Raw genomic sequence first — 13,629 nt, 5'->3', positions numbered from 1 at the left:
TGGGGTGAGTTGGGGGATTCTTTGTTTACTTTATTTCAATATTCCAAATGATTTGTTGAGTATCGATTAATAAAGTCAGTCAGTCAGTCATTCTCCAACCTGTTATATCCTAACACAGGGTCACGGGGGTCTGCTGGAGCCAATCCCAGCCAGCACAGGGTGCAAGGCAGGAACAAATCCCTGGGCAGGGTGCCAGCCCACTGCAGGGCACACACACACACACACACACCAAACACACGCTAGGGGCAATTTAGGATCACCAATGCACCTAACCTGCATGTCTTTGGACTGTGGGAGGAAACCCACATAGACACAGGAACCCAGGTCTCCTTACTGCAAGGCAGCAGTGCTAACACTACGCCACCGTGATGCCCTGATTAATAAAGTACTTTTCAAAATTCAAAAGTTCTTTCTTTCTTTCTTTCTTTAAAAGCCTCATCTCCAAGGTAAACGGCAAGATATTTCAGGCCTCCTTTCGTCCACTAGAGTCCCAAAGACAATTTAGGTGAGATCTCGCTCCATTTCTCCATCAATATTGCAGAGCTCTTCTTCCAATTTACCTTTGCCGATGACACCCTCTGAAAGATTTCTAACACAGACACCATGCCATCAACATCTGTTTGGCCGCCGAGTGTGTGGTGTGTTCATTTGTAAACTTGATGATAATGAGTTGATTTTTCTCATTTGTCATGTGTTTCTTTTTTTTGGGTGATTTGGGATTTTATTTGTTTCCTTTACTTATCCATCCATATTCTAACCTGCTGAATCTGAACACAGGGTCACGGGGGTCTGCTGGAGCCAATGCCAGCCAACACAGGGCACAAGGCAGGAACCAATCCCGGGCAGGGTGCCAACCCACCGCAGGACACACACAAACACACCAAGCACACACTAGGGCCAATTTAGGATCGCCAATCCACCTAACCTGCATGTCTTTGGACTGTGGGAGGAAACCGGAGCGCCCGGAGGAAACCCACGCAGACACGGGGAGAACATGCAAACTCCACACAGAGAGGACCCGGGAAGTGAACCCGGGTCCCCAGATCTCCCAACTGCGAGGCAGCAGCGCTACCCACTGCGCCACCGTGCCGCCCCAGTTAATAAATTTCAATTCAAAATTCAAAAAACACTTTCTTTCTTTCTTTCTTTCTTTCTTTCTTTCTTTCTTTCTTTCTTGATAAAGCAGTCCTGAAGCTCATATTAGGTGAAGCTACAATGTAATAACTAATAACTAATTACACCCTCTACTTTTGACAAGTACATTACAAGCCAGTGGTATTAATTGTAGAAAGCCTTTACAATTTTAAAACTGATTTCAGGTCAGATACATGATTTCCAAAAAGAAATGATGCAATTCAGAAGGGAAAGGTTGCTACTTAATAATTTCAGTAAATCAAGAAATTGAGATAACTCTCATTGTGGCACCACAGACATGTTTGTATATATTTACAAAATAATCAAGGAATATGAAAAAAAATATATAATTCCATATAAGTGAGCACCTAACTTTTGTTTTTACATATATATTGAATTTTGTTTACTTCTTTTATTGTAATCCTAAGTGAGTGGGTTTGAGAAGTTGTTTAGTTTATGCACAATACTTTTCTCTATAAAAATGTTTTTTTTATAAAAATTGTTTTTGCCTTATTAAAATATCATAGAGTGGAATTATATATTTTCTTTAATATTCATTGATTATTTTATAAATATATAGAAAATTGTTTTGGTTTCTGCTTACTTTAGTTTATGGCAACTCTCTCAGTAAGCAGATTTGTTTATTTCTTTCATTTTTATGGTAGTAATTATTCTACTACTTCACAGACGTCCATCAATTATGGCGCCTTTCACTGAGGCTTGCCTACTTAGAACACTTTATATAAACAGGGTTATAATTGAAATTCACTAGCAAGCATCTTCTAATTAAACAGAAGCTTTTTTTTCTCTTTTTCCGTACACATGGCTGCACAGAGGAAAAAAACTGGAAGAAACACCCACATACAACCCCAGTCTAATCACTGGTGGCATATGCACTCAATTTAAATGGCTGCATGTTTCTCTTTCCTATTCAAGTCCTTGTGTTTGAACCAGCAGGGCAAAGAAAGTTGTAATTTAGCTACTATATTTACAGTAAATGGATACAGAATGGGGTTTCAACTACAAGGCAGCAGCCAGCAGTCAATAATCTACAGAGTGTCACTAAGAACCATGCAGGCTTTAAAATTACTGTGTGTTGGCAGAGTGGCCTGTAATTACGCTAATCCTCGGTGACTGCCTAAAAACAAACCTTGTCACAATGAACAGCAAATGTTTCCCTACTTTTGCGTTTGTTTTAATCATTTAACAACTTTTTTAAGTGGTTTGACGTGATCTTTTGATAAAGGGAATTAGAAAATAGGCTGAGGGTGGGACAAAATGGTTTATTAAAATCAGGGGAGACTCTTTCTTTAGGAAGGTTGATCTAGATGTGGTCAATACTGTAGTACTGCTGCCTAACAGCTCTTTCTGATCATAGACTTTTTGTTTTTATCGTATGGATTTTACAAAAATTGAATAAAACAAATGAATACATAATGATTTAAATTTAGTTCTTCCCAATTTTAAATGATTAAACCAAACAGTGGCTTCATCCTTTAGACTGACAATGTTGTTCACGTTGACCCAATATGATAACATGGGGCAATCCAACAATATGTAGTCAGTTGTCTGTTCCAAATGTGAATAGATGCAACTAGGAGCCCATTTAACCTTTGCTACACTGCACCATCCATGCTTTGTTTTAAGTCAGTTGAGATTCCACCATGCTTTACGCAGCAACTGGAAGTCTCTTGAATGGTCACTCATCATTGTGCTGTTAAAGATGGTGTTATTTCAGTTGCTATTAGCCCTGGCTTCCATCCATGTTTGTTGCAGATTGAAGTCTATCGCAGCAAGTTGTTCTGCAATGTCAAGCAATGGTTTTCTTGATTTTAATCGAATTGGTGAAGAACTGAGGATGCCCTTTCGGACAGGAAGCTCATCATTCTTCATTATTTTGTCATACAACAGGGTAAAGCTTCTATTATCCAGAGATGTGGCAGGGCAATGCAACTAAGGGCAGGACACCACTCAGTAAGTGTTGAGTGCAAGGTGCCCATGACAGATCTCATGGTGGTATTCAGATGAATGTGTTCAGATGATGAGTGCTTTGAGCCATATGGGGGCACAATGTTCTGCTGCTGAGTGCACTACAGCCAAGGAAAATGTTCAAAAGCAACTGGCAGATGCTCTCCAAGAAGTCTAAGCCAATTTCCGGCTCAAGTTTGGGTTTTCAGTTTAGCCACTATCTTGTTGATGTGAGTCTTGCATTTCAGGAATCTATTGAGTGTTGTTCTAGATGAATATGGCCTATTATACCTCCTGTGCAGGGGTTGTGTCCACTCACTGTGTTCAAATGAAATTCTCCCAGGAATTTCCACTTGAAATGTTAGGTCGAGAGGTCCTGCTTAACTGCTCTGATGTTGTGGTGTTTGTGTACTTGCTGTTGTCTACACAACAGGTCTACCCAGGTTTAACATCTTACTCTCCTTGATTGTGTGTGGGATAAATGAGTTATGAAGTCTGTGAAATGTTAGCAGCAGTTACAGTCATCCTACACTCCAGATGATGTATAACTATTTTAGAAATGGTGAATATTAGGGCACTTTATACAACAGTTTTTACAGAATTGGATATGGTCAAGTTAAAACGCATGCACAGGAAGAGATAATGGGAATGATTTCCAGTCCAATAACTTATCCTGCAGTCCATCCACTGGTACACAAAGACCTCCTGAATGACGAAGCCCACACAGAAACAGGCCATTCATTTTAATTACGATCAATCTGTCAGAGTTTATGTTTTCGCTATTTCCTGATAACTATATAGATAGCTATATTAAGATAAAGTGTTTCCCTTACCACGCCCAACACTGATTTTTAAAAATAGCATAATAAGGATTTTTATAATCCATAAGACCTCTCTGTGCAGATTTTCCTCTTCAAATAAATACATTTGACTCAGCCTAGCTCATTTTTTCTTCAATGCACAATTCTGTACTATCCCATCACAAAAAGCTCTTTCTAAACAGGAATGCAAAAGCAGGAGAAAAAAATACACCAAAGCTGAAGGTTGAATGCACTTTGCCAAACGGAAATTTTAACAGTAATAAAAACAACCGCCTGGTCCAAGCCGGCCTGCAGAGCAGGAGCAGGATAGCATCTCGGGGGGTTTATTGTGACTGCAAGTCTTTGAGGAGGAATGGCCGTGTGGTTTAGATTTCACGCTGGGAAACGCGGCACACTATTTCCATCCTTGAGTCTGACTGCAGGCACTGTTCATTCAGCCAGTGGGAGCCGAGGAGACAGAAAATGTATCCCATTAGTATGAGAGCTCACTTTTAGAGACAGTTAAGAATTTGATTTCCTTGAAAGAGTGAGGTGGCTGGCTCTCTTACTGAGACAAATGGACTTAAATGAAGAGGCTTCATGTTATTGTTACAAATCATGCCAGAGGATGTGTTTGGGAGACTAGATAATATAATACTCCCTACATACCACGTGGATCATGTGAAATAATACTTATATAAAAAAAAATTGTTATGGCTACACTGAACCAGAAACGTAAATGGAATATCAGGTGAGTCATTTCAGATCACAAGTTGATTGCTTGAAGATAACCAGGCACAGTACGGTGTACTTTAAATATCCAGGAAATTTAAGAAACCCACCATAACAAAATGAGCCAAAATATTTATATGAGCTTAGAAATGCACCATTATTCACATAGCTCACTGACAATCTGACAAAAGGCAAGCCATCATCTAGTTGCTTAATAGGTTATAAGAAAGAAGCAACTTGAACGTATCAATGTCAAATGTATCTGTGTACAGAAGCTACAGCCAATATGGCCCTCATAAACATTCAGCATTGGTTTACTGAAATTCATCCAGATATATTTGCACCAGATTCTATGTTTTATGACACTATGCTACTGATTAAAAGTTTATTATTATTATTATTATTATTATTATTATTATTTCCACATAAATATTTCTAAACCATCTTAAATAGGGTTTGCATAGTGTCAGTCCCAGCAGCATTGTGTGCAAGGCAAGAACCAAACCTTGAAAGGTTACCACTACTGTTACTTTTGCTATTGTAGTAATGTTGTTCATTATCATTTCAGACATTTCGTAATGAGTATCTGAGTAAAGCAAATCGATTCACTAAAGATGAAACATGTAGATTAGTTATTAGTTGTATGGTTTTGCTTCACAAATTTTAAAACTTCACAGTTCAGTTGCAGAAGAAGTGCCCTGACCTCACATCTAATGTCTTCAATTTTGAGTGGTGGGCTTCCATTTCACTGCTAATAAACTGTCAGCAATTTTCATCTAGATGTAAAAGGTTTCTACAGCAATAAATAAAATTAAAAAATTGCCCCTTCTTTGTTTGCAGATTAAGTAAGGCAGCCAGTATACAGACTGGTTATCATTTGTTACATTAATTTCACTTTTGCCTAACAATCATTTTTTCTCGCATTCTTACTCAATCTAATGTGTTTCTTGTGAATGAAATAGCTTGTGTAACAATTGGTATTCTTTACATTTTAGTAAAATATGTTTTCTTTTATATGTTTATGAAATGTAAATATGTGTTCATATTACAGAAAACATTCTTTTTCCAGTAACTACAGGAGCAGTCACTCTGTCTTAGTGGACATATGGAGGTACATATGTCAGGTTGTAGTTTTAAATCTCCCTTCTGGTCATTGTGTGATCTTGGAAAAAAATATTTAATCTGTTCATCCCCTGACTCTAACAATGTATGTGTTAAATAACCGGCAGTGAACTAATCGTATAAGGTGCATTTTCAGTGATGTTTACTAAAAAACGCTTTATATAAATGAAGATTCACTGATTACAATTAAAGGCCAGTCAGAAAGGATAGACTATCTATAGGGTTGGCCCAAAGGTCAAAGGATTGTTCAGGAAATGTCTTCTGTGAAGCAGAGTCTGTACCAAACTTTGAGCTTTATGAATTCAGAATGAAAAGTTACTCAGTTTGTTGCTCCTTTGCAACCTCTATAGAGGTTTACTGTATATACTGTTTAGGAACAGCTCACTGGGACAATAAAAAACAAAGTAAAGATTGAACTCCTAAAGCCCTGAAAGTTCAGTTCTGCTCCCTTATTATCATCAGGACTGTTTCAAAATTTAGTAAGGAATGCTGAAAATAAAGAGAACCATGAAATGGTTTGTCATGTCTACAATTAATGACACACAAAAGACAGGCATTTCCCATCCGGAAGAATTTACATTCTTCAGATTTTAACTATCTGGAGGAAATGTGTATAATTGCAATGTTCTGTTGGTTTAAAGGCCAGTTTTAATTCTGGTGTTTATAGTGGATTGTACAAAAATGAACAATTTCTCAAATTACTGCATTTACATTATTAGAAAATGTAATCATTTAGATTGACATATACAGTACTTTTTATAAATATAACTTGAACAGATCTTTGTGCTTAAATGAAGGCGCAACAGTTTCATTAGTTCTCATCGAGTCCCTACAGACTGAGTCCCTGGAGTAAGAGGTGTTTGTCAGTAGGAGGCTCCAAAACGATTGAACAGAACTATACAAGTTACTTTGGCTCTCCCTTACATTGTGGCAGTAAATTAAAAGAGGACGCATCATTGAAGATGTGTTATAATACAACGCTAAGCTATTGTAAGAAGATACGCAGTAAGTGAAATTCGCAGCTGTTGCTATCTACAAGACAAACCGTCAACTTTTATGGCAGACTGGGTAGAAAACAAGAACAGCCACAACTCACAGCCTTAACATTAAAATACAGCGAATGAAGCCCCCTGTAGTGACCCCACTAAGCGCTAAACAGTTCATGCGCTTAATAATTTTAACACAAGTAACGTAATTTTTCAATACAGTTATTATGTTATGTTATGTTAAATATGTTATTATTTACGCTTTACACGCTAAAACACAATCTGTAGAGAATGTGTTACCATTTCTAATACAGAACTCTTTCTGGGTCACATTACTTGGTGAATATTGTTATTCACAAAAAATAAAAACACAACTTTCATAAACTGTTTATTTAAGATACGCTACGTCAAAAATTAACAACCACTTCCCACCAAAAAATGCGTTAAGTGAGCTTCCACTTTGTGATGACCTGAGCGAGTCGACCGGAAAGACGGAGTGCAAGGAGAGGTTTGGGCGTGGCCTGTGAGCCACACCTTCTTTACGCCCTGGGAGGAGTTATGCAATCGGGTGGTCACACGGAGGCACAGCGGATCTCTATTGGCCAGTTGGGGTACTTTGGAAATAAAGAACACTTTCTTCAATATCTTCTTATTGTTCGTGGATACGTTGAATATATGAGGGAATCTGAAAGTATGAGCCTAGCATCTTTTGTCCTTTGATGTAAATTTTAACCATTCCATACACAAATGTTTCACACCTAAATTACAGAAAAAAAATGTAGCGCCTGCGTAATACTCATCACCTACAATAGATCTTCAACTGGTTAAATTTAAGGTATAGTGCTCCCATGAGGATTATGATTTCCTTAAATTTACGTAAAACAGATGCCAGATTAGTAAAAATATTTCCTAGGTACGGACAGAAATCATAACTGTTGTACAAATGCGGTATTTTGGCAAGATAATAAAGTAATAATAATAATAATAATAAACCCTAGGGCTAATCTTTAATCCATTTAGCCGTTGATTTAATATTACCGTTTTTAATCATTACTGGACAGCGAATAGCACCCCAGGGTCAAGGTGAAGGGAAGGTCTGAACAGGATGCCAGTCCGTCTCAAACCCACACTAATTTGCAAGTCACCCTAACATTTAAATGTTAAAAGGAATGAACGGTGATGACGTGTAATCTGCACAAAGGCAGAGAACGGGAAGGGAATCGAAATCAGGACAATCAAACAGTCACCCAGCATCGTTTGGGACAGCGCTAGCACGTCTCCCTTGAATGTCTTTAAAGATAAGAAGAGATAGTCCTATTATTAATTTATGCATTTTTATTATTCCTGATGCCAGTAATAGTGCGGAAGGGGTGAGATTAAGTCTCAAGAAAAAAAAATACTGTCGATTTTTCCCTTGTGTTTATTGCTAAAACCTCTAAGCTTGTTTAGCACTACGGATAGACTAATAGAAGTGCTGCCTGGGTGTAAGTGACCTTTTTAACATTAGTGGGGAGTCGAAGTCAGCAGCTAGACAGGGACCCAGCCTGGACTGGACACCATCCAGTGCAAGGGACACTCACGCACGTAGCGAACATTTTTACCCACACGTTTTCACATTAAATTATAATTAATTCATTAAAACGTAACATCCTCAATATCCATAGTCCAATTAAGTCTGGCCATTGTCGGAACCTAAAGCGACAACACTGGGCGCGAGGCAGGGACCAGCCATGGACATGACGCCAGTCCACATCAAGGCCCACTATCTTCTTGTTCTATTACCGTTAAAGGCGTCATTAAATGCAATCGGATAAATTAGCAACACTAAGTAATTAGCAAATGTGGGATTCCACTATTTGGCTTTGCTGTGCACTTTTTTCTGAAAACGTTGTAAGCTACCTATGCTGCGCATATTGGGCTTTCATTTTAGATATTTTTGAGAATCGATATACTTATCAAACTGTCGACCTTCTTAAAAATCATCTTGAAACACCATACCCAACAACTTTACGATCAGGGCATACATAACGTGAAGCTTTTCTTCTCCTCTTGAATGGGAGACAAGGGTAAAGAAGCCAGCAGTCTCGTGCTCGTTTTATATCATCTATATTTTCGTAGCCGTTTAATCCCGGTCACTGTTGCTTGGACCGAAACAGCATCTAGTATGAGACAGGTGTTGAACCCTGACACCGGACTCGGTGCCAGTCCATCACAAGGCACGTTTACGTAACTATATTCTTATTGGGCCTATTTGGGCTGCCAATTATCCTAACACACACGTTTTGGGGACATCCGAAATATTCGGAGAAAACGCCACGTAGATGGTGTGCATACTGCACATACAGTAAACACACTCGCACACACACACGCACAGTGACCAACTCAGTACTTCAATGCAGTACTCTGGAGCTGTGGGACAAGAGCACTAACCACTATACCACCGTGACGCCTTCATGTTTACATGATCTGTCACGCATAATGGTGCGCAGCCGACGAAGATCTTTAAGCTGACAAAGAATCAGTCAATGCCTTTAGAAATGAGGGTGTTCTCAGAACGAGTCACAGTAAAGGCAACTGTAAAGGCACGTTAAATATTATTGGTTGATAGGTTGACTAATGTAGGCAGAATTCTTTATTTGTACAATTTAAGTCATTTGCAGTTTTAATTGACGCTTCATTATAATTGTCTAAAAATAAAACTAAAACATACTGCGAAATTCCTTCAATGAATACGTGAATCGTCTCATGCAACTATAGGATCATTTTACTTTCTAAAAAATGTGTATGTATCAAAAATAAATTGCGGCTTAATTCTTTATATAGCCTACAAAAATGAGTGGCTCCGACCACGTCCAGTGTTTGTTACTGCGTTATACCCGAAGCTGTCAGGACAACGTCGACACCCGCCACCCAGTATTAGAATGAGCGGCTTTGAAAATGGCTAGCCAAAAGAACTCCTTCGATCACCGACAGGCGGCGCAACGTTGTCAGTCGTCTAGGCAATCAGTCAGTCAGCGAGTCGGCACATTAAAAAGAAAGGCAGTAGCCCGTTAGGAGCCACATTCCTGAACCGCGACGGAGAAAAGGCATTTCTGGCACGACCTTGGGGCCTCCCGGCCGAGATCACCTCGTCACGGCTCCTCAAACCACCTCGTCCCTCCTTCTTGTCACAGAGCTGCGCAAACAACAGCGCACAGTAGCGGCTTTATTCGGAGGCGCAAGTTGGTGAGAGATGATGGGAGACGTGAAAAGCCGCTGAAAGGCTCTCTGTGTATGACAGACAGCGGAGCTTTGATTGACAAACCTAAAAAGGGAACCCCTCGTCCTAGCTGGCGTACTTCTCCATACTTTGGATTTCTTTTTTCATTTTTAAAATCATTCTAAAACAATAAAGTAATTGCTTCCTTAGTATTATTTAGTAAATAATTTAACATGCAAATGAATATAGGTATTAAAATTAAAAGTGATTCTGCTTTGATCGAGTCCTCACATAAAAGACTGCATATACGGTATAAACAATTTGTGCGCATTTATTTATCGGGGAGTCAAAGTCAGCAGCAACAGGCACCAGACAGGAACCCACCCTGGACTGGACGCCATCCAATGCAAGGCACACTCACGTACTTACGTGCCGCCCCTTAGTCGGCACCAACCTAAAATCGTCAGTTGTGTTTAAAAATCATAAGGGGCGGTGGTGTACCCAAACAGCTATTGGTGATTAATACAATTACAAGCAGATGTTTAAAAAGAAATGACTCAAATTGTACTGTATTTCCAGGTGAGTGTATCTTATTTGTATGTCACAGACGGTTTATTGCACACATTTGCATAAATACGCCGTAAGTACCAGAGCCCATTGCTGTCACAAAGACTTGTTCAGGAATTTGCAGCTGTGCCCAAAATATAACATCCTGTATTCGGTGAAAGTGAGAATTCAGGTATTTTAGCCCTTCAATGATGAAGTTATTCCTGTACTTTTCAGTGATGAAGTTATTCCTGTACTTTATATCTAGTGATGGGACATAAGAGCTTCTTTCTATCTGCTGGCAGATAGAAGTAAATAAAATTAAAGAGAGAGAAGATGAAAAACAACCTGTGGTAAAAGTGTCATATGAAAGATGTGACAGAAGACACGTTAATTCATCGTGAATTTCAGTTATCGCTACCGAATCTGCACCAAGGCTTAAAGTGATTCTGCAGAAGTAATGCATTTAAAGTTATAACTTATGATATACTAATCTGTTAGAAGGTGTTTTGCATATGCTAAAATGATTTCGGCTAATCCCTTGATCGATGCAGCCATTCACCTGACATCAGTGCTTCATGAAGAGCACGTCGAAGTGCATTTTAATATTTTTTTTAAATCATACTTCAGAAAATATAAATGCATATTCATGCGTAAGTAAACGGCATTATGTGTAAAATGAAGCATATCCATCACAGAACCTTGCAAAGCATCCTCGAAACTCAGTTTCCACTTTTACAGTAAGGACAGCATCCACCGTACAGGACAAATGCCATCGCTGTCTAACGAGACTTCATAGGTTTATTTTAAGATTAATTCATGTTTTAAACATAAAACATACTGTTTAATATAAAAATAGTAGCAAGAAAAACTGTCACTTTTGCTTACCTGCATGACACGGAGTTGCTTGCCAGAGCATCAACGCCAAGGCTAACCAAGAAGACAGGCTTAGGTCCGTGAGCCATGGTCGCCGTTTCTTCCGATTCGAAAAATTCTGCAAATCCATAGTGACTATTCTCACAGTGTTTTGTCAGTAATAGGAAATTACTGCACTGTGACGATACAGGTAGGTCTTATTTGTTTGGAATTTTGAAAATAAATTAATAATAACTATAGTGATATGTTTTATATATAATGTGCAAAAAGAGAGACGTTGTTTTATTCCAAATTATTCTAAAGCCCCATTGAGCAGGAGGTTCGCGTCCGTGCGGCTCGAGCTGATGGACCCGAGAGAGACTAAACTGTAACGAGTCTCCCTCTCTCCCTCCCTCCCTGTCTCACTCTGTCTCTCTTTACTCAATGATAGTGTGTGTGTGTGTGAGTGTGTGTGTGGGAGTGGGAGAGAGAGTGTGCAAAACGTGAGTCCGGCTCTTTTTAAGTTCAAGTTTGTGCAGTAGAGCTGCGCAAATCCGAGTGACCCATTTACCTTCCCTCCCTTCAGCTTCCTCTGCTTTGACCAGAAGCTTAAACCCGCTACGGTCTTTTCCACTTTCCCTTTCTTTCTGTCCCTCTCCACCTCCGATCCCCCTTTTCCTCCTGTTTCCCTGCTTATCTCAATCTCAGGGTCGTCAGCGAAGGAGCTGACTGACTGAACCTAGGAGTACAGGCGCACCTGGCTCACATTGTAGCGCCCGCAGGGCCCACACTGAAGGAAAAGCACCAGCCAATCACGGGCCTCCTAAATTGCGCCCCCACCCCTCCGCTTCACTTCTTCTAACGTAGTGTGTCTGTACAGTGAAGACGAGCTCCGCCTCCAGCGAGCTCATTGGTCCGTGTGTCAGCCTGCGCCCAGACTGTGAGAATAGCACCCAACCAGCCGAATATACTTAAGTATAGCGGGGTATTTGAAAAGTAATTTTTACATTTGTACTGACGTTTCTATCAAATTACAATAAACATGTTAAAGTACTAATTACTCAAACCACTTTTAACACTTTCAGTCATATTACATTAAAGTAAACTCACAGCCCTTCATTTGTTTATCTTAGAGACGGTCACATTTGAAATAAACTGATAAAGTGTGCTGACAGGACGTCTACGATGCATTATAATTTGACATCTTATTCTTTATTCAAGAATTGAGGAGACTATGGCATTTAGTGATCTTTCAACATGAATGCACATTATCAATAAAAATTATCTCATAGCATTGATATTAATTCTAAAACGCGGTTGTGCTAATTCCATTAATGCTGTTTGTCATAATGGATGGATTGCTGACACATTGGTTTGTGCTTCTGTCCTACAGGTCTACAGACCTGGGCTTGCTGTCTTTGTTGATTTTTTAATTTTTTTCTCATATCAATGTGATCTTCCCACATGTACTTCTGTTTCCTTTTACTTCCTACATGCACGTTAGTTTGCTTGACAACTAAAAACTGGTGTGTGTGTGTAATGCTGGCCATCTTTGGACTGGTATCTGACCCAGGTTTGTTCCTGTCTTGGATCTTGTGTTGCAGAGACAGGGTCCAGCTTTACATTTACCGGTATAAGAAAATGGATGGATGGATTTTTTATTAAAAGAGGTGCATATACAGTATGGGAGAGGTGCATATACAGTATGCATATCCATCCATCCATCCATTTTCTTAATCTGCTTATCCATGGCAGGGTCACAGGGCAGGTGCAGCCTATCTCTGCAAGCATTGGATAAAAGGTAGGAACAATCATTTAATTTAAAGTCTGTAATATTCATTGGTCTAATTTCATTATTTATTTCTAATTAGAATTGGATCCCTGGTATTTGTTTGACAACATGGCATATAATCCATCCATCCATTATCCAACCCGCTATATCCTATCTACAGGGTCACGGGGGCCTGCTGGAGCCAATCCCAGCCAACACAGGGCACAGGGCAGGAAACAAACCCTGGGCAGGGTGCCAGCCCATCGCAGGGCGGGCACACACACACACCAATCACACACTAGGTTCAATCCACCTAACCTGGTGGAACCTAGAATCGCCAGTCCACCTAACCTGCATGTCTTTGACTGCGGGAGGAAACCGGAGCATCCAGAGGAAACCCACGCAGACACGGGGAGAACATGCAAACTCCACGCAGGGAGGACCCAGGAAGCGAACCCGGGTGTCCTTAACTGTGAGGCAGCAGCGCCACCCACTGCGCCACTGTGACACCCAAGG

General features: G+C 39.8%; 1 protein-coding gene across 6 annotated transcripts in view; it reads right to left on the bottom strand.

The window, feature by feature from the left end:
- col11a2 (collagen, type XI, alpha 2) overlaps nt 1-12,070 on the bottom strand; it is a 167,326-nt gene extending 155,256 nt beyond the window's left edge. For 3 of the 6 annotated variants that reach the window (XM_028801342.2, XM_028801348.2, XM_028801355.2), the window contains exon 1: nt 11,376-12,070. In XM_028801342.2, coding sequence (XP_028657175.2) covers nt 11,376-11,493 — 118 coding nt within the window. In that variant the 5' untranslated portion in view covers nt 11,494-12,070. The remainder of the gene's footprint in view (nt 1-11,375) is intronic. The other 3 variants (XM_028801364.2, XM_028801343.2, XM_028801371.2) reach the window with 1 other exon arrangement.
- Nucleotides 12,071-13,629: the final 1,559 nt, after the last annotated feature.

The sequence above is a fragment of the Erpetoichthys calabaricus genome, chromosome 1 (genome assembly GCF_900747795.2).
Source record: "Erpetoichthys calabaricus chromosome 1, fErpCal1.3, whole genome shotgun sequence".
Lineage (NCBI taxonomy): Eukaryota > Metazoa > Chordata > Cladistia > Polypteriformes > Polypteridae > Erpetoichthys > Erpetoichthys calabaricus.
Note: the sequence above shows the minus strand (reverse complement) of the source record. Positions and strands in the feature narration are given on the sequence as shown.